At 38.8% G+C, this 20300-nt stretch overlaps 1 protein-coding gene across 17 annotated transcripts in view; it reads left to right on the top strand.

Moving 5' to 3' along the window:
* Positions 1-20300, top strand: part of NRXN3 (neurexin 3) — a 942831-nt gene that overhangs the window by 891260 nt on the left and 31271 nt on the right. For 15 of the 17 annotated variants that reach the window (XR_011726274.1, XM_071745869.1, XM_071745857.1 and 12 more), the window contains one exon: positions 13971-14046. Coding sequence is in view for 16 of the 17 variants with exons in the window: in XM_071745869.1 (XP_071601970.1) it covers positions 13971-14046 (76 nt within the window). In the remaining variant the exon portion in view is untranslated. Of the gene's footprint in view, positions 1-13970; positions 14056-20300 lie in introns of all 17 variants that reach the window. The other 2 variants (XM_071745867.1, XM_071745863.1) reach the window with 1 other exon arrangement.

Here is a 20300-nt window from a genome sequence, read left to right as displayed (position 1 = left end):
GTCCCACGTTTTATGTCTGTGCAGTAATTTCCAGTACTTCATTTCAGAAACATTAAAGAGAGCTGAGTTTTTCATAGGTCCCTCTTACCCCAACCCCATGGAACGGTTTGTTACAGTCCTTATGGGATCTCCATTTGACCATGTGAGTGTTTCTGTCTCCAAACAAAGTACAAAAAAACCCAAAGCAAACCAAACTCCCCCCAAAAAAACCCCAAAAACCAAAACCCCAAAACTGATAGAATCACTGTAACTTCTTTTTGATGCTTTACACAGCACCCTTTCCCAAATATTTTCACAGCAGCTTATAAACATTTGCTTCCAAGAGATACCTGTTGATCTTCACTCTCTTAAAAATGAATCTACAGGTGAATGAATGACAGGTTAACTTCTCTTTCAAGGGTCATTGCAAATCAGGGGCAGAGGTATCCTGGCACTCACCTCTTCTGTGTAATTCCACAGCTGTGTAAAAAGGGAGATCAGACTAGGTGAAATAATGAACACTTCCAATCTTGAGATCTCTCAATACAATAAATAAATAAATAAAATAACAACTGTGAAGACAATTACAGGATTTAAATAAGATATTTTGCCATCTGAAGCATTTCAGAGTAACACAGAGTAATACTCCAAAGTTCTGTCACTTGCTGTAGTGTGCCAGAGTGCAAAAGTGCACGTTTTGATTTTATGTGCTGCTGACAGTCAAAAGACTGATATGGATAAAACCATGTCAGCTTTTTTCAGTTTAGCTTGCAATACTCACAAGTGGTGTAACTCTGCCAGCAAAAGCCCTTCTTCTGTCCAGCATTGCTGGATCTAAAGTGAGCAGCTCCGCTAACCTGGATATGCTGGCATGGTTGTAATGCCAGTAAGCTTTGTAGTCTGAAAATTAAGTGGGAAAATTCCAGAAGTCACCACTCTTTAATGTCAGTGGCTTCTATGACATGTTTCTGGATAGTACAGGGGAAGCTGCAATAATGATCCCACAGAGAAAGGAATTTTAAGTGACCTTGTTTCCTCCCAGGAGAGACTAGAAACATCCCAAAGCTGTTGCTATAGCTGTTACAGCAAGAGAATGTCAAGTTTTGTTTTTATAGAACAAGTATAGTTAGAAAAGGAAAAAGCTGAGATAGTGAGAAATGTATGCACACATTTTTACCCATCCAGCCAGGGCCTAGACTGCTTTGGATATGGGGACAAATGCCTTGAAATCAGCGTCTCGCTCAGATTCATTATGCAGGAGCTTCTTAGTTTCATCCTGGTCATGAATGTAATGCTATCTTACCATTCTTATGAGAGGTTATTCATGTCCAAAATGTTACACTGCAACAAATCTGAGTTTAGAGAGTTTAGAGAGTCAGTTTACTGACAGTGAACAAAGTGTTCCTGTGGAATTAGAGCTCCATGTCCTCTCCTTCTGGTTGTGTTTCTTGGAGACTTGTTTCCTAGCACCTCCCACCTTTGGCTATGGAAATTTGAGGGACACAAGAGGAGAAACTTGTACTATTTAATACCTTGATAGACAGAATTGCAGAGAAACAGAAAGCCTCTTCTCTGGGTTTGGGTTGGGTTTGTTTTTTTCCCTTTAAACAGGTAGAAGTATAGATGATCTCAGCATGTTCCTGATGGTGTTTAAAGCTGCCTGAATTCCTTTGTCTCACTCTCTCGCTCTCTAAGTGCATTCCAGCTGAGCATCTATTGGGCCATTAAAGCTAACTTTGTTCCTTTTTTTCATTTTACACAAACACGAAAGATTGATTTGCCTTTACTACTGTTAATCAAACTCAATGGAGAGCTAAATAAATAAGAGAGGAAAATGGTCTTCTTATCCATCATGGAGAGCAAATGTTCTGATTAGGCAGGGTCTGCAGAGAAACCCAGCAGGGATAAGTGATCACCATGTTTGTTGTGCATGAGAGTCTGCCTACCAAATGGCAGCATTTTCTTGCATGACAACCATTTGCAGCTTGGACCACTTGATGTGGCATTTAACTGAAGTTCAGTTCAAATTTAATGGGTCCCCAGGAGGCATTTGTTACGTTCAGCTGCTCAGGAGGTTGAAGTTTACCTGGGTGCATCAATACTTGATGGACCAAGTATGTTTTAAGCCTATGCATGTGTATTTGGTAGGAGTATTTTGAAGATCTCTTTCCTTGCTCAAGAATAGAGAATAATGGGCTAACTTTTGTGTGTAACTTACCTAAGTTTTCCCCCATGATTCCTCTTGGTAGTGGGATGGATTTGGGTTGTTTATTTACCTATTTTTTATGTTTTTTGTTAATATGTGGTGGGAAGTGAGTTCTTTGTTCCCTATAGTTGTTAGTCTATTCACATATGAAAAAGAAATGAAAAAAGGCAGTCATAGAAAAACATTTTTAAGGATCTGATATTTGGCTGAGGCATTCCTGGCTTGAATAATGTCTAGAGCTGTCTAGCTTCATTTTTATTAGACATGACCCTATTATGGTCTCAGATTAATAAATTAGTGGTAATATATACCTTCGTTTCTATATACAGTACTATGTACAGATGTTTCTGTACTAGCTACTGACAATAATTTATACCCTGTATAGCCTCAAAACCAAGGAGGTACTTGTTGTTACAAGGCTGTCACTGTTCCTGGGAAATCTGTGTTCTTCCAAAGCTCCCTTTGTGGCTTTCATTGTATTTATGAACTTTCTTATTGTTTATAAAATAACACTATTTATGATTTCTTCTTTTTTTGCTGCTTTGCTGTGAATATGCTTATGTATAGGTATTTAATGGCTGTTTTCATTTGTTAACTACTCTGTAAATTCATGTTATTCAAGGAGCAGTTCTAGTTGCTGATCTGTACCTAGTGGGCCAGGGTTCATCCTCCATCAATTTATTCTGCATTGTATATATTCTATATGTGAATGTGTGTGCCAGTCTCTACTTCTTGTGACCTAATATGTGAATCCTGTGAGCTGCACTATTTAAATGCCATTTTCTAAGTGTATGTTAAGGTGTGGAGAGAAGGAGGAATATTTATCTGGAAAGACTAGTCTAGTACATTAATGCAAATATTCAGATAGATGTTTATCTGACTGGACTCAGAGGTACTTAAAATAATTGCAGAAGTTGTTTTAAGGCACATTTATTCAGGGTAATTATGTTTATTGTTACTTTATGAATAACATACCTTATGAATAATGTCACATTAGATTTTAAGTGCCATGGTTTGGGCCATAGAACAAGGTATTTTCTCCTTTATGAATTCTACCATTATATACACCAACTTTTTGTGGCCTGTATAATAATTAGTATCAGAAATTGAGAGAAGCAGGGTGGGAGGCAAAGAACTACTCAAGTTAAGAAAATTACTGTGATTACTGTGTATCCCCTGGGGCTTACCTACTGATCATTTCCCACTTGGTACTCAGAGGGATGCTGTGGGCTGACATGGCACTTTGGTGCCCCTCCACTATTGCTTGCTGGGCTGGGCTTTTGCAGGTTGGGTGCAACCTGTAAGGATGTACTGTCACTTGCCATGAGTGATAAATAGGTGAACATGCTCAGATTCTCCAGTGAAAGATGTCTGCTGGAAGACGGTCTTCCTTACCTCTTAATTGCTCATTAAACCTCCTTTGGTAGAGATTATGAGAGCCCAGCACTCGGTGCTATGACAACAGGAGTGCTTTAAAAATAGAATCAGGTCTTGTTGGGTTTCATTAACTTTCTATTTATGTTTCATTAATATAAATAGAAATACAAGTTGAATCACATGTGAGACTGCCTCTTTGCTACACAATAACCTTACTTTACAGATTTGTTTCTTTTAAACCATGTGTTAGGGGGGAGTACAACATGGTGTGCAGATTTTGAGGCTTAAGAGATTGTCATTAAAGTTACTGCGCTGTACTTAGTTATTTATTTCTTGCTCAGGGTGATGCAATCAATAACAGAACAAAATCAAATACAACTCCCTCCCCTCCAAGGAAGAAAAGACAAGCTAAATAAAGATGTCCAGGAGAAAATGCCAGTGAATAACATATTGATTTCCAGGAAAGGAGCAAAGTGTAAATGAAAAATATTCTTCTGACACAGTTATTAAGTGTAAGCTAGCATGCAAAAAAACCCCAACCTGTTTACTCTTAGTAGAGGCTGAGTCTTCAAAGGGCAGCTAATTCATCGCAGATCATTTGAGTTTCTAGCTTTCTGAAACATAGGCTTCCCTTTACTGAATGTAAAATATATTTCTCTACTGAGGCTTTACTTTTAGAATCTAAAATGTTTGCTAAAATTGTGATTGTACGTGAAGTAAGCAAAAAAGTTGTTTTCTCCCCTTTTTGAAGAGTACAAACAGAAACATGGGGAAAGGAGGCAATTCTCCTGGTGTTAGAAGGTGAATTTATGACAATATCAGGAACATAAAGTCAAGTAACATGAGTTACTCTGATTCAGTATCCTTGGCAACTGGGACTGGGGCAGTATAAGAAGTTACTGCTCCTCAGCTGTTTGCCCTGCCCTTCTGCTGGTGAAGTAGATATGTTTGTTCTTCAGCAAGTGCAGTTCATAGCCCATCGGACTGGTGAAATTATTTCTATGGTAGTGGAAACTGATACATCAGATTGTGCATCAGGGACAAGGGTCCAAACCAGCAAGATGCTGAATTCTGGCAGCAGGCTGGCTTTTTCCTGCATACCTCTGGAAATGCTCATGCAGCTTTTGCTTCCTGTGTGCTGCTTTAAGCAGATGCTGAGGAGAGGGGTAGGCTGAAGCCTGTGCTGCCCAGTGCATTTGGCTGGTTGTCATTTCTCCTGAGAGGGGATCACAACACATAGGAGACCACTTTGAAACTATTTTCAGAACATTTCATAAAAGAAATATCTTCCATTTGAAGACGCTCAGGCAAGCATTGAGAAAAAACACTGTAAATTGAGGTAGTTTCAGAAAGTTGAACTCCTGAGCAGTGCCTGAATTCAGCAGCTTTGTCCTTCCAGCCCCTCTCCATTGATTTCAGGGTGGGAGTTGTTGTGGGTTGAACTGTAATGGTTTAATTTTTAGTATTAATATATTTAATTAATTTAGTTAATGGCGGTAACTAATTAAGCTATTTAGTTAATTTGGTTAATGGAAGTACATGTAGTGTACCTTTCTTCTAGAGCTATCTCCAGCATCACCACCATCTGCATAACAGAGGTAATGCTCAAAAGAGAGGGCAGATGAATTCTGTTTCAACACATGCATCTGTTTCAATAAGAAATAAAAATAAATTAGGGAACAAGATGAATCAAATAATGAAGACAATGCTCAGTGTGAAAATTCATCTTGTGTGTTTACTCTGATAGGCCCTGTATTCAAATGATGACTTCAGGGTACAGACGTCTTCAAGGTGCTACTTTGGAAACAGGCAAATGCATGTGGAAAGTAGTAGTAGGCTGAGAAGGATCAAGAAATAGTCCCCTCTCATGCCAAAGCTGTACTTTTCGTGTTTAAGCCAAGGAATGATATTTCACAGTCCATTCCAAAAGTCTTGCAAATCTTGAACTGAATAGACTGGAAAAGACTTGCTGGTTGATCCTTCACCGCATCAAGACGAAAGGAGAACTCTCCTATTGGGAAAGGAAAGAAACAGAAAAGAAAGTGACTCCATGTGCGTATATAATCAATAAACAACCAATCTAGATTCCTGGAGGTGAATTTTTATTTATTTATTTAGTGCCTAAATAGTATGTAATTTCTTCAGGCCAAGAAATAAATTGAAAGGATTTAGAAGGATTTGCTTATCAGCAGAACACCACGCAGCATTACATTCCTTCTGCTTTTCGGAAGGTACCTTGAAGTTGGGTTAAGCTGCTGTGGTTCAATACTTCTCTTTCCCCTGTCAGGGTCCCTTGAACAACAGCTGCATTAATTCTCCCACTTCCCTTTCTCCTCTCTTTGCCCTCCCTTCCTTTTCTCTCACTGCCCACACCCCTCACAACACGATCACCTTCCCCCTGCCAGCAGACAGAGACAAGAGGCAGAAACATGATTTTTGCCCATTGTTTTTGCACAGCTTAGGCACAAAGCAAAGTCCCTGAAATCTGGCATCAAACCTGGTCAAGAAGAGTCAAGCTTTACCATCTTAATGAACTATTGATTCTGTTGAGACAGGCTTTTGATTTTCAAATGACTAATTCAGCTTTCAAGGCTCTTTTTAAACATGACTGCCCATGACTCTGGATTGACACACAATTGGAGGGATTATTTTCTGCTTTCTCTCACTTAACTGGCTTGTTACTTAATCTTGTCTGCCATAGTGTAATGGACAGAAGGCTGATTTTTTTTTTTTTAAGGGGTAGCATGCTCGAGATCCCTATTTAATGACATATTTGACAGCAAAGTAGCTTCTGTTTCCAGCCCAGAACATGCAGCCAGGAAATAGACTTTTGCTAGACTACTGCTGAAGTGCACATGCCTGCTGGTTGCCTGTCAGATCCCAGCCAGTCAGGGTCCTGGGAACATAAGGATGGATTCATTCCCATGATCTATGACAGTGATATCTTCTTGTTCCAAGTACAAGTAGTTTAAAGACTGTGCTGGATAGCTTTACTTCCTGCTTTGGGATGGCAGAGAGAAATGCAGAATAATGTGTTTATGTTACCTAGTGATAGGATGCAAATACCAAATTGATTTAGAATGAATTATGTAGGGAGAGTTGTTCCTCACTAGTGTGTATACTAATGTGCACTAATGGCATTCATACCTGAATGGCTTGGGCAGATGCTTAATCTCAGTACTGGTAGTTTCTGGTATTTCCTTGGTGATTTTTCTCTACAGCTAATAAAAATATCACTGTTGAGATTTTTCCTGCTGAAAGTCATCCTAAATTCTGGGGGGGTTAATTTTATCCACTACTTTTTTTAAGCACTCTAAATAGTTCATCTTCCTCCCTGATGTTTATTACACCCTTGTGACACCTGAAGACATTTATCATACCTTTAGTCTTTGTTAAGTCAAGCTCTGGTGTTTAGCTGTGCTAAGCCTGTCTCATTCACACACCTCTCCAGTTCTTTCATCTTTACAGTGACTTCTCTCTGAATTGTGTCCACTTGATTTAGATCTTTTGGCATTGAATTGTCCAAAACTAAACATAATAATCTTTGCTCTCTTGCCATAAATTGTTGTAGCCTGGTTGAAATCAGTGCCAATTTAAACCAGCAAGAGAATTTGGCCTTGTTTTTGTATTCACCTTAAATGAGCTATATGAATTTAAAATGTTAGTTTCATGTTCTCTGATGCATTGCCACTGCAGAAAAAGACACGACATCAGCACCAGTGGCAGGCAGGGGGGTGTGGAGTGTGGGCAAATGGATTGCATATCTTTGTGGCTGCTTCTGTGCTCTGATAAGAAAATACAATTTCAACTATCCAGTGCTAATGACTCAGAGAGGATTAATACCTTTTAGCAACAGATAGTAGATACAGGACTCTCTTAAAAGTTTATAGAGTCCCAAATTGCAGCTTCCTTTATAACACTTCATTATGACTTTTTGTAACTTTTGTAATGTTTTCCCATTTGTATGCAGATTCTTTTTCTCTGTATGTAGTAGCTTGAATTTGTCCAGGCTGAGTGTCTCAGATCTGCTATACTGTAATGAACTCCAGGGTATTTTGCAAATAAAGATTAAATAGAATGTGAGAAACAAATATAATGTGTAGAAAGGGCAGATGAAGGATTCACATTAAATTGGAACAGCATGAACAGAATACAAGTACTTTAAAAATTCCAGCTGTCAAAGTACAAAAGGTTGAGGTATTCAAGATAGGAATGACACCTAATGAGACAGGAACTTCCTCTGCTACCTTCTTTTGGCAAGGCAGAAAATGTCTTGGACCTGTTCTTTGCCAAGAAACATCTTGGTTTCTGGAAAACAGAATCACTAACATGTGGCTATTCTCGGGGAGCATTTATGCTGTATGCTTATCTGCACAGAAGACAGTATATTGCCCATACTCCATGATAAATTTGAGATAGAAAATACAGCAGCATGGGAGCAGGGGTGGGAGTCAAGTGGTCAGACTTGAGTCTTGAGTTTTCTGAGCTCCAGCTTGGTAAATTTTAGGTGTGAAAGGCAAATGCATTGCTTAGATTAATACAACTGTATTTCCAACTGTTGGGAAGATACTTGTGCCTGGAATTCTGTGGTGGTCATATTTCAGGATGTATTGTTAATTGTGGTTCCTTGGAGGCAAAGAGATTTACAGTTCTCTTGCAACAAAACATTAGCTGTTGCTTTTCAAATAATGGTGTCAAATTAGAAGTAATATGTACAGTGTGCAGAAGAGTTTCAAGGAGAAGGCAAGTAGGAAAATTGAATCCTACTTTACAGAGTGAAGAAACTGCCAGGTAGGTACTTCTGGAGGAATTTTTTGGGGGTTTGAATTTATGTGTCCTTGTCTTTTCACTCCCACTAGAAATGATAACTCCATCATTCTTGTGAGCATTATTTATAATTCCATAAAGCTGTTCTGTGACAGTACTTAATTTACCCAGCATGCTTAATCTTTCTCAGATAAGGGTGCACCCAAAGAGCTAGTTTACAGCTGGGGAAAGGAAGATTCAGCACCTGCCATTTTTTGTAGGAAAAAGGAGCAAAAGGTTGTGGTTCTGACACATAAATTAAGGCTTTGGGTGCTTGGAAGGACTGGACAGGAATGGAGTCAACTTGAGCAGGTCTTGTAATGCCAAGACCTTTACAGCTTTCCTTGTGCTTTACATCCTACACCAGTACATGAGGTGCAATGAAGATGTAGAACCATCACAGTGGTGAGACTGAAAAGGCCTTTAGAGTGAATAATTAGGAAGAGGTGATTAGAGAACTAATAATTCATGGAAAGGAATGGGGAACCAATTCAGTGGAATTGAAAGAATTTGAAGGTAAATATGCCCATAAGTCCTCCAGGGTAGATTCAGGGTTTAGCACTTTCACCTACCCTGGTTTTATTCCAAGGCAATTTCATTAAACACTAGAGAGAGGGAGAGAAAAAAATAATATAAATGCTGTAAAAAATCTTTCAGAGGAAGGAATAAAAAAGGTTCCTGCCAGGGAGAGATTTTATTGAAAGTTATTATAATACCTATCTTTAGTTTTATGGCATTTAATACAGGGCCAAGTAATTTCCAAGCTGGGATTCTTTAAAAATGAAATACATATTTTAAGATAGTATAGTATGAAATATTATTTTTAATATAGATCTTAGCTAATATCTGTAATAGAAAAATATTTTCTCTCTCATGTGCTTTCCATTGAAAACACAAACATTGTTTCCATCATAGCATACAGAGACATTTCATTAATATCATGTTGCCTGTAAGTAGAAATGTTCAACATTTACTATCTCAAGCTCACTAGGTAGACACTGAAGAATTAATCTGTTTACCTCCCCTGTGGGCAAAGGGTGAATATAATCAGCCCCATTTCAAAAATGGGGAAAAGGAAACAAATCACTGCTATGCAGTGAGCCATTTCTTATGGGAAAAAATGATGTTGGTGTAAAGATTTCTGGTGTTGTTGCTCAGTAGCATCTCCTGTCTCGTGAAAGCAGTAAGTTTAATAATCATCCAGTGAAAAAAATCCAAGCTCCAGGTCAGTTTTGAAAGGTACAATTCCAGTTACAAGAAGTTATGGTCTTCTGGAGGCTTCCTCAACTCTGTTTTTTGTGGTCAGAAGTTTGCTGCTGTTTCTCACTGAAATAGCTTTATTCCTCTGAGATGTTTCAGATGTTGGTATCTGAGCGGAAGGTGCATGAAAAACCAATATGTGATGGAGCTAGAAAATCAGTTAGTGATAAATTGTGATGGAAAGTACTGAGATTAAAAAGACAAGATAGGAAATGGCAAGACAGATTAGTGTACTTATCTTTTCTGTGGTTTCTAGACATCTCATTAATGACCTTGACTTAAGTTTAACATAACTTCTGGAGGTTTTCTTTTTTTCTAACCATCATTTTCATACATAAAAAACAACAGCATCAGATAAACAACAGTCACAGAACAGGAAAGACTGGAATATCAGGGAAATAGCATGCAATGGATATGGGGAGGAAAGGAGAGGCATTAATTGATAGAATCATGTATGGAACCAGTCATGAAAAAGTGCAGACACAGGTCAGAGTTGGCAGGGCTGATCACCCATTTGCATTTTGTCTCAGTCTGACTGTCTGTGCCCTTCTCTGTTCAGAAGCAACACAATCTGCATTAGGATTTTGTAGAAGGAGATCTAGAACACATCTCTAAGAGTGCAGCATAAATACATTGCCTGTTCTGTCCTTGAGCTGCTTATTAAATGGGAAATTGACCAAGAAGATAAACAAGGGCCAGGTTCATGACTTTCTATTGCCTGCTCAGAACCCATCTTGGCTTCAAAATTCTTTACCCCCAATGTCCAGGATCTGTCTGTCACACAAGAGGGTCCAGGAGGCTGCAGGGCCTCACCTCACCCAGTGCTCTCGTGCTGGCCTTGCCCACGCATGACACCTCAGGGTGAGAGCACCGAATATGACAATACAAAAAGTAATAATTCTTTGGTCTTCAGCTCGTGTGGCACTGGGATTTCCCAAGCTAGGCATGGGATATTTAATAATTCTGGATGGATTATTTACTTTTAATTTGGCCAAAGGCTTTCAAAATGGATCTGAACTGTTCTTGCCTACCAATATCCAGTTGCAAGAAGTTCCCCCATTTAAAAGCAAAATAAACCAAAACAAACAACAACAACAACAAAAAACCTAACTCCAAACAAAAATAAAACTAAAAGATAGCATTGTGTGAAGAAATATTCCCTTTTTTTCTGGCAATGCTGACTTTCTGGTTTCATATGATGTCCTTAATAAGTAAGAGGGGAAAAAAAGAGTTCTAAAGTTCACAGAATCACATTGTCAATTCAGTTGGATCTGATTCCAAATTAATGTTGAATGAATCACTTAGATATGAGCAAGTGGGTAAGTGAATAGGTATAGCAGGTAATAAGTGAAACATTGTTATAATTTTTATGTTTATTTCCTACTTGAAGTAAATCATCACTATTCTGTGAGGCCTTGTATGTGAATTGTTAGATCTTCAACTAAGGGCAAAATCCATGTGCTCTAAATTCAACCTGGAAATCCAACCCAATTGCAAGGGTCTTAGCACTGCCTGAGTAAGGTCTTTAATTGGGATGGATAATTTGTTCTTTTTTTCACAGTCATATCCTTAACACTCTCCTACAGGCACTTTAGACATCTGTAATATAAATCTCCAGTTTCACTGGTGACATTTCACCAGCTTAGAAAAATTGTTTGCACTATAGTTCTGTTGACTTCCTGTGCTAAATTATTTTACAGCGGTACAAGTAAAAACTGTTATTTTTCTACCCAGGGACATCTGCATTTCATTGTTGGAGTTTCTGAACTGTAGAAAGTAAATTTATATCTTGTGCGTTTCTCCTTTCTTGACCACTCACTGAACAGAAACTTTCAAAACCTCCTTGTTTTAAGAGACAAGTCCCCATGATCTCAACAGTGTTCTTTTTGTGGCTGAAAGATGCTAAATATTGACCTGAGTGTGCAAGGTGGGAAATTGCTTTGTGCACATTACCTCCAGTTCCTTTTAAACTCCCCACTGAGGCAAGATTATGAAAGTATTTAACATAAGTTTTTAAGCATGAGACAACTGCAAGATTGCATCCTACAAAACATTGCCAAGTGGCAATGCCAGGATAAGACTGAGTAAATGCATGATAGGGATTCCCTTACTTCAGGTCTGCTTTTTACAAATACTCCATTTTTAGAGTTTTTATTTACATCTGACCAATGCTGGTTTTCTCTCTTGGATCTTTCTAAACCACTAAAATCAAGAGTGAAGAAACATCAGGTTTAATCTGATCTTTTTGAGTGACTGCTCAGTTCTAGTTTTTTCCTTAGCTAAGATTCAAACAGAGAGGTGGAGAAAAAGGACCTTCTGGCAGGGGGCAGAAACACCTGCTAGCACTAGGAGGCTGAAGGAAAGTCTGGGACCTCAGAGCACATATGCAAAGAAAAGAGAGAAACATAGCGTGTTTGAGACAGACATATAAATGCGAAGGAGATCTTATTTAAAGCTGGAGAGTCTTTTTCAGGAACAAGGATTTGGAAGGTTTGTCTTGATGTAAGATTCCCAGCAGTGTTCACTTACAGTATTAAAGTACAGTATTTATATATATACAGCTGAATTACAGCTGCCCTGCTCCCCAGGCACCTCAGTATAAGAGAGATATCAAGGTGCTGGAGTGAGTGCAGAGGAGGGCAATGAAGCTGGTGAAGGGCCTGAAGAAAATTTTTATGAATAATGATGAAGAGGATGGGTCTGTTTAGTTTGAGGAAGCGGAGGCTAAGGGGAAACTTCACCACTCTCTAGAACTATCTGAAAGGACATTGTAGAGAGGTTGGTGCTGGTCTCTTCTCACAGGTAATTAGTGATAGAACAGGACAGAATGAATTCAAGCTGCAATGGGATATTTTTAGACTGGACATTAGGAAAAAAATTTTCACAGAAAGAGTAGTCAGACACTGGAATAGGCTGCCCAGAGGCGTGGATGTGTTTGAGGGTCATTTAGATGCAGTGTTGGGGGATATGGTTTAGGGGAGAACTTTGTGGAGTAGGGTTGGACTCGATGATCCCAAGGTACTTTTCCAAACTGAAAGATTCTGTGATTCTATGAGCTGAGGTTTCAGCTTTGCTTCCTGCCTGGTGAGGAACATTTAGTTGGTTTGTTTCAGCAGTCATGCCACTGGTCCTTCTGCTCAGCAGAATAAGCAGCTCACTGCAATGAAAAGTTGTTAAGGGAGACAATTTCAGCAGAAGGCATGGTTTGAAACGATGCTGCTGAGATAGGGTAATTTTGTACTGTGTGCATGAACGTTACAACCTGTGTCCAGAGGCTGCCACAGACTCTCCCTAATGGTCTGCATTGCTAATTCAACTAATTGCAGCAATTACAGGCAGGAGATGCTTCTGGGAAGAGATGCCAGTACACTTCTTTCTAACATGCTGCAGTACACGTTGCTCATTAATTAGACCAGCAGCAAAAATAATAAAAATAAAAAAGCAAATATCACCAACTGGAAATACAAAGGAATATGCTGAAAACTGTAAGGGCCGTGCACAGTCACATTGTGGTTTAAGCATTTCAGAATCAAGTTTATCATTAAGTTTTTCCAGCCTGTCAGCCCAGTCACAGCCACATCCCTGTTCACTCCGGATGCTGGTGGATGAGGTGACGTACTGGGCACACCTGACACATGCAGCAGTTCTTCATCATGCAACAAATAGGCTGCACAGGTATTTACTCTCTGGGTAAACACAAATGATTCACAGCCCAAGAGGTGCATTAACAGGTGCATTAGCAGAGCAGGAATTACTTCTACCTCAGAATGATGCATCCAGCAACACAGCAGAGAGAACTGCTAGCTGCCTGCTTGATGCACAGTCTGAGTCAATCTTGTACATTTTTCTTTGCAGAGTGCATGTTCATCCTGAACATGCCTATGGGAAGTCTCTCAGTAGGTGCTTTCTGTGTAATATTGGTGTTTATTGAGGAGCCCAGCATGCTCCAACCGGACACATCTTTGGCTGTGGGAGGATGGGTTGCCAGCCAAGGAGGTGTCGTAATCTGCTCTGCTTGCTGTGTTCAACAGCACCGAGTGATCTGCCTGCCAGCCTAAACAGCCCAGCAGGTTCCTCACACCTGTGCACACCTGAAATATTCAACAGCACAGGATAAGCACTATTCCTCTGACAAGAGACTCCAGCTCCATAGAGGAGAACATTTACAGAGGCACATCTAGAATGCTCAGTACAAGTTCAATATTTTAAAAGTTACAATGCTGAATTTTTTTCTTCTTTTCCTAGGATGCTTAGCTGCCTCGGTAACAGCTTCTTGACTTGCAAATATCTTATTTTTTGTTCCTATGTTCTTTTTCCTATGTTCCTTTCCTTCACATGGCAGACAACAGATGACATCGTTTCATCAGCTGAATGTTCCAGTGATGATGAAGATTTCATTGACTGTGAGCCCAGTACAGGTAAGTCAGGTCAGTCTTGTTTTGCTTGCTTTCTGATTTCATTTGCAAAAACCAATGCATACATATATTTATATGTGTGTGACTGTATACATATATAATTATATATGTATATACGTGTGTGTATATGTGTATATATATACACTTGTGTATGTATACACTCTATATAAAATAAAAATTATACAGCCAAGCATCAGATCCCATGGACTTGGCAGCACCAAAACACATATATGTAGTCACTATTTTGTTAATATGAAGTTGTTTTAATGGAAATCCAAACTTCCTTATATTGATCCCAGCTCACTTTTGTAGCAGTTACTTCACTGATGCAGTGGCAAAACAAAACTATCAATGTAGTATATGAAAAATAATGAAGATCTGTGAAGTGGTGAATGTTAGAAAAACAGAGAAACAAATGAAGCAATAATGGGTTATTAGCATTGTTTAATCTTTGTTAATTGCTCTGAAGATGGAGAGGATAGATTTGTCCATGGGATTTTGAATACAGTTAACATGGTAATGTATTTATACTAATTTTGTTTCCTGTGAGCCCAAAGAAATTGGGGAGCACCGAAACATAGTTCTAACATAACAAAATTAGTAGTAATTCTTGCCCTGTTATCTGCAGTGATGCTTCAAAATGTATCTGTCAAGGAGTCAGAAGGACTCGCCATGTGGAACTGACTCAACTTCTTGCTTTCAGATACATTTTGATAAACTAATGGCTTTTCTTTCTGGTGAGTTATATGATGTGATATCCAGCAGGCAACTGCAGTCTATTTATTTCTTACAGGCTTTTTCAAGTCTTCTTTTTTGAGGCTTGCCATGAGTTAAGCATTTCTATAATAGAGAACAGACATCATCGAATTTCTGTGTACATATAAAAGAAAAAGAGGGAGTATGGTTAGACTTTTTTGTCCTTAAAAAGGGAAACATATAAATAATTAGACGTGTTTCTGTTTTACTTTGTTTTGCTTTGTTTTGTTTTATTTGGGATGTTTGTGTTTTTTTCTTTAAAAAAAAAATCCCAAGACAGCATTATAAATGCTGTTTCTAGTTTCCTGAAGCCATTTTTTAAATACAATAATTCACCCAAGGCTAGTGCTTTCATATTCATTTTCAATTTGCTATGCTGCACCTGCATTTTTCAGTAGAACTTGGTCCTGCAATAACCCGAGATTGACACTGTCTTGTAGCTGGGAACTTCCACTTGTCCTCTTGGCTTCCCTATGATGTCAGGGAAGGCAGTGACACAACTGATGCTCAGCCTATTCCCATCTTTTTTTTATTTTATTTTTTTACAGAACTCTGAGGTTTTTTAACTCTCTGCTTGGCAGAAAGACTATCCAAATAATACCAGGTTGTGAAGCATAATATGGGTATCATGAAAGTGAGACAAGAGATTAATAGAACCATGCTAAAAACACTTATGTACCATAGTTGATATACAAGTGAATGGATAGGAAAAATTTCATTAAAGCTACAGTTACATTTCAAGACTTAGTTGTTTTAGTTGTGTTTGCCAAATATTTTAATTAAAAGGGGAAACAAGATCTTTATCAGACTCCTCTTGTACATTATTGCCATTTATTTTTCAGTGCAGAAATCACTATTACTTCAATGGCTACAAATTGTAATAGCAATGTTTTCAGCTTGTGCTGCCAGTAGAAAAATCAAAGCTTGAGGAGAAATTTGGTAAAACATGACGTTCAGATAAAATTTCAGAGTGCTTTAGATCAAAATTTCTAGACCAAAAATACCTCTTTCCTGACAAAGTCAGAAATCTAGTGCTACAAACAGGTACAAAATGGACTTGTAAACATTACTTGCCTTTGAAAATCCTGCTAAGCCTAACAGTTGGTGCATGTAAGTACCAACAGACCTTTGAATGTCTGATGTGTAAAAATATATCGTTTGCTGAAAATCTGCTGAAGGTACTCTGCTAAACTACAAGACATTCTTGAAATTTTTACCCAGTTTCTTTTATTGCACCCTACTGCTCCTCCATACGATGGGGGTCCACATGAGCCTCTGAAATCTGAATCTTTTCTTGGGAATAATTGCATCATTGAGAGTAAAAGTTAACCTGTTTATATGTAAAGAAGTCTCCCAGATGGTCCTCCTTGATGAAATTTACACCTCCAGAGTTTTAGTTTTTTCAGGTCCTTTTTGCCTCCAAAAACATACATTTAGTTCATTTCATCCATCCATAATAAATAGGAAAACTAACAGGTTTATGGTGCTCCTCATTTTGGTTTCTTTGTCTATCTTATTGTCTCCATTTGCTGTGTATCCAGGAAAGGTTGAATGGTGTCTGCAATACAGTCAGTATCAAAGCACTCATACAGCCCCATTCTTCTCTGGAGCACAAAAGCAATCTGGGCCAGCTTATAAAAATCTTGTGGTGCTGGCTGGGCCGGACAGATATATTTGCCTTTACACTTCACCAGCCAAGTCAAGATTCTGGCCTTGTGCCAAGATCTGGTACTTAAGTCTTTACCTTGTGAAAGGAAAGGTTCCAGATTATCTCCCTTATATTTTATAGTGTGTGGGTTTGGATCTTTAAAATTTTAATTACTTTTTTTCTTTTTAATTGGGAAAGCTTGAAGTTGCTTCATCCTGTTTTGTTGACAGGTCTGTCAACACTGTCTGGTATGACAGTGTATTTTACACTTCCTTCTGCAGACGCTCCTTTTAGTTGTTCTGATAATGTGTAACTTCTAAAGCTCTTGGCCTTCCATCTCCCTCAGTTCCATGGTCCAGTAGTGCAAAGACTAATGAACCCACTGCTGCAGCTCTGAGATGTGGTATACATCACTGTGAACTTGCTGGGCCTTAGCCAAGACAAGGGCAGCAAAGTTGCTCAGCAAATCAAAAGCTTCCAGACTTCATATGGGCCAGAACTAAATCCCAAGGCCTAAATCTATTAGTTTGGGTTTGGTCCTGGATCAGAGGGAGTACCTTATAGAGTCCTTAGAAGACTTGTTTTGGTATACTCAAAGATAGTTCAAAAGACAGAAAATCATATCTTTTGCGGGTCTTTTTTGCAAGAACTACTTGCAAAGTGTATTGCCACTTAACTCGAATTGTCTGTTAAGTTCAAGGCCTGAATCTCAGCGTACACTCTGCATCTGGATACTTGCATCTCTTTAAAAGATGTCATAAAGGCAATTTCCTCCCTTGAATCCCTTGGATCCCCTCAGGATTTTCCTGGCTAGGTTCAGACACTGCCACAGGCTGGCTACCACTCTGTGACCCTCTTCCAGAAGTGATTTCTGTTGGGATTTCTGCAGATCTCCTTGTGAAGCTGTCACAGGACCTGTCCTGACTGAGGTAGCCTGTAAGCATCCCTGTAGACATGTATGTATGCATAAGGAATTACTCTAACAAGTGGTCTCTATTACAGCTGGGAATCCAAAACCCATCTGTATTTTACACAATGAAAAAGAAGCCATTGCAGATTCAGGGATAAAAAATACTTGCTATACATCTTATTTGAGACAAGATTAGATACCCTTAAATCTCTACGTCTCCCAGAATAGCTTACTCTAAATGATACATAGGCCTTAAAACTGTGGATCTGCTCTGCAGATACATTTACTTCGTCAAGAGCAGTCCCCCTCTTCTCACTATGTCCTGAGACACATCTGTTTTCTGTGCCAGAAGCGTGATGCTTTCTCTGGTATGAATACATGGCTCAAGCATTCAAATTCCTCAGAGCTGAAGCCACATTCCTGAATCTGTGCTTTTGAAAAGCTCTGTGGCTATGTTTTGGTCACTCAGTTTTTCTTAGAGAATGATAGATTTGTAGGGGAAATATCATTAGTCCTAACTAGGAAGCATTGAAGAAAGCAAGCATTTATCTTTCCAGTTAAATGAGGAACACCCCTACAGTCTGATCTCATTGAGACTTCAAAGCCTTGAGGATTATAGTTATGTTTTCTTGACAGTAACTGCTGCTGTATCCTCATGCATACATCCTTGTTCCCTTTAAGCACATCCTTCATGAACCACAACAACTTTCTTGAAATACCCAGGGAATTTTCATTGCTCTCCTCAGAGAAGCAGCCCCCACAAATCCAGAACCCAGTTATTCCCAGTCTCTCCCTTTGTCAAACAGGAGGTCTGCCCAGTTTTTCATTCTGTGATCAGGAAAATACCTTTAAAGTTTGGTGGACTCCTCAGAGTAAACAGAGAAGTGGGCTTCCCGTCTCACAGGCTGAATGCTGTACAGTGCTGAAGGAGGGGGATTCATCTGTAGGACTTCCCAGGGTCATCATTGATTTGATGGAATTTCCTAGCTACAGTCTTACAGCCAAAATAAAACCAAATGAACCAGTTTTACTAATCAGTCATGCAGGTGACAGAGGAATATATATATATATTTTTTTTTTTTTTACATTAGGAATTTATACTGAGTTTAATTTTCAGCATATTGGTCTTTTTTCCTATGTAAGCTGCAAAGGCATCACCCATGAGGATATTCTATCTATATATGCACTATATATACAGTGTGCATATATATCTATATCTGTATATATATATGCTAAAGTAATAAATGACCAATATCAGCAGTAGCCCCTGTCATCCAGTCACATGTTTACACAGAAATTCATGCCTTCATCTAGCCCTGGCATCCGCTGGCGTGGACAGATGCATGATATTGTTATTTCTTGGTCAACAAAGCATGTGAATTTTTTTTATTAGAGTTTTTCTTCCTTTTATTTTTTTTTTTTTTTTTTAATTGATGGTTTCATCTACCAATTAGCCTTGGGGTAGGGTGGGCAAGGAGAATAAAAAAATTATACAGGTATATCCATCAATATATACACACATACTCCGTGTATATATAGATAGATATATGCATTGTATATATTTGAAGAACATTTTCTGTCGTTTCACCTCATCTTGTGCCGCATGAATTTTTGGTGATTGATATTTTAGTTTCTTTTGTATTTCTTTCCCTTTTTTTTGGCTCTTACTGGTGCCATATCGCTATTTTTTAATTTTTTAAATCATTGCTGTATTTTCAATTCATATTTTTGGAGTTCTTCCAACACAATAATGGTTGAATCATCTCAAAGAAGAGATATAAATCTGCAAACCAATCAAGGCAACAAAATCTTTTCTTGCCATCCTTATGAAATCCACATTCTCAAATATCCCAAGAAAGTTGTGTGCAAAAGAATGAAGTTTACTACCCCTCCTTTCTTTTTATTTTATTTTCTCCCTACCTTTTTTAAACTCCTGCAAAGTCACTATCCTGCCTTTTCCCTTTTCCCTCTTTTTTTAATTGAGTTCAGAACAAAAACACCCAGAAGGAAAAAATACCCCTTTACCCCTGCATTCCCCCAGAAACAATTAGTCCTACAAAGCAAGCCCTACAAACCACAGATGGCATAAAAAGAATTTTATTGCAATGCAGAGTATCTGTCATAACTTTTATTTCTGGGTCAGTGCAAGATCATTTTTGTGGCATGCTGTAGTTTAGCTGGTTTAACTAACCATGGCCTTCATTAACCAGTGCATGGGCTGTGATGACGCCATCTTGTGTTTCATCAGAGCTACACATTCAGGCTAACCGAGCAAGTCTGTAGTGTATGATTTGGGGGGATATAATTTCAATTTTAATTTTTAGTTGTATTATAATTTCTTCTTTTTGGAGGAGTTCTGCCAGTACCATCGGCTGCTTCTGGCAGCCTCAGCGTTACATATTTACTTTACTTTATGGGGTTTTTTTGCTCTTTTTTTATTTCTCGGTAGCAATCTTATGTCTTGTTTGTGTCCATCTGTCTTGTCAGTGTGTCTTGGAGTCCATTGGTCCAGTGTTGTTATGTGATTCTGTTCTCTGTTCGTAAGCTGGTGTTCAGCTCCCTGCTGCTCTGTTGTACCCTCTCCCCTTTCCTTCCTTCCCTCCCCACCTGCTTCAAGGGGGTCCACAAAGGGGCACCAAGCTTTGAATAACATTCTGAGTGTCATCTCGAGGCTTCCAGACGGAAGTCACAAGGTGTCTGTGCAGCTTCACAAAGTTGGCAGCTGGAAAGTTTTCAACCTCTGTTATCGTTTTACTCCTAGAAATGGTTTACTGGCATAATACCTGGCTTCTCATACAGCTTTTTTTTGAGTGGGGTTGTTTGTGCGTGCTGACACCTTAGAGCAAGAGCTCCTGTTATCTGTGCTGTAGGTGAGAGGAAGACTTCTCAGGGTGCAGGCTGTTTGTTAAATGGAAAGTACACAGGCCCTTTTAGAAAAGGCAG

The sequence above is a fragment of the Heliangelus exortis genome, chromosome 5 (assembly GCF_036169615.1).
Source record: "Heliangelus exortis chromosome 5, bHelExo1.hap1, whole genome shotgun sequence".
NCBI classification, from domain to species: domain Eukaryota; kingdom Metazoa; phylum Chordata; class Aves; order Apodiformes; family Trochilidae; genus Heliangelus; species Heliangelus exortis.
Note: the sequence above shows the minus strand (reverse complement) of the source record. Positions and strands in the feature narration are given on the sequence as shown.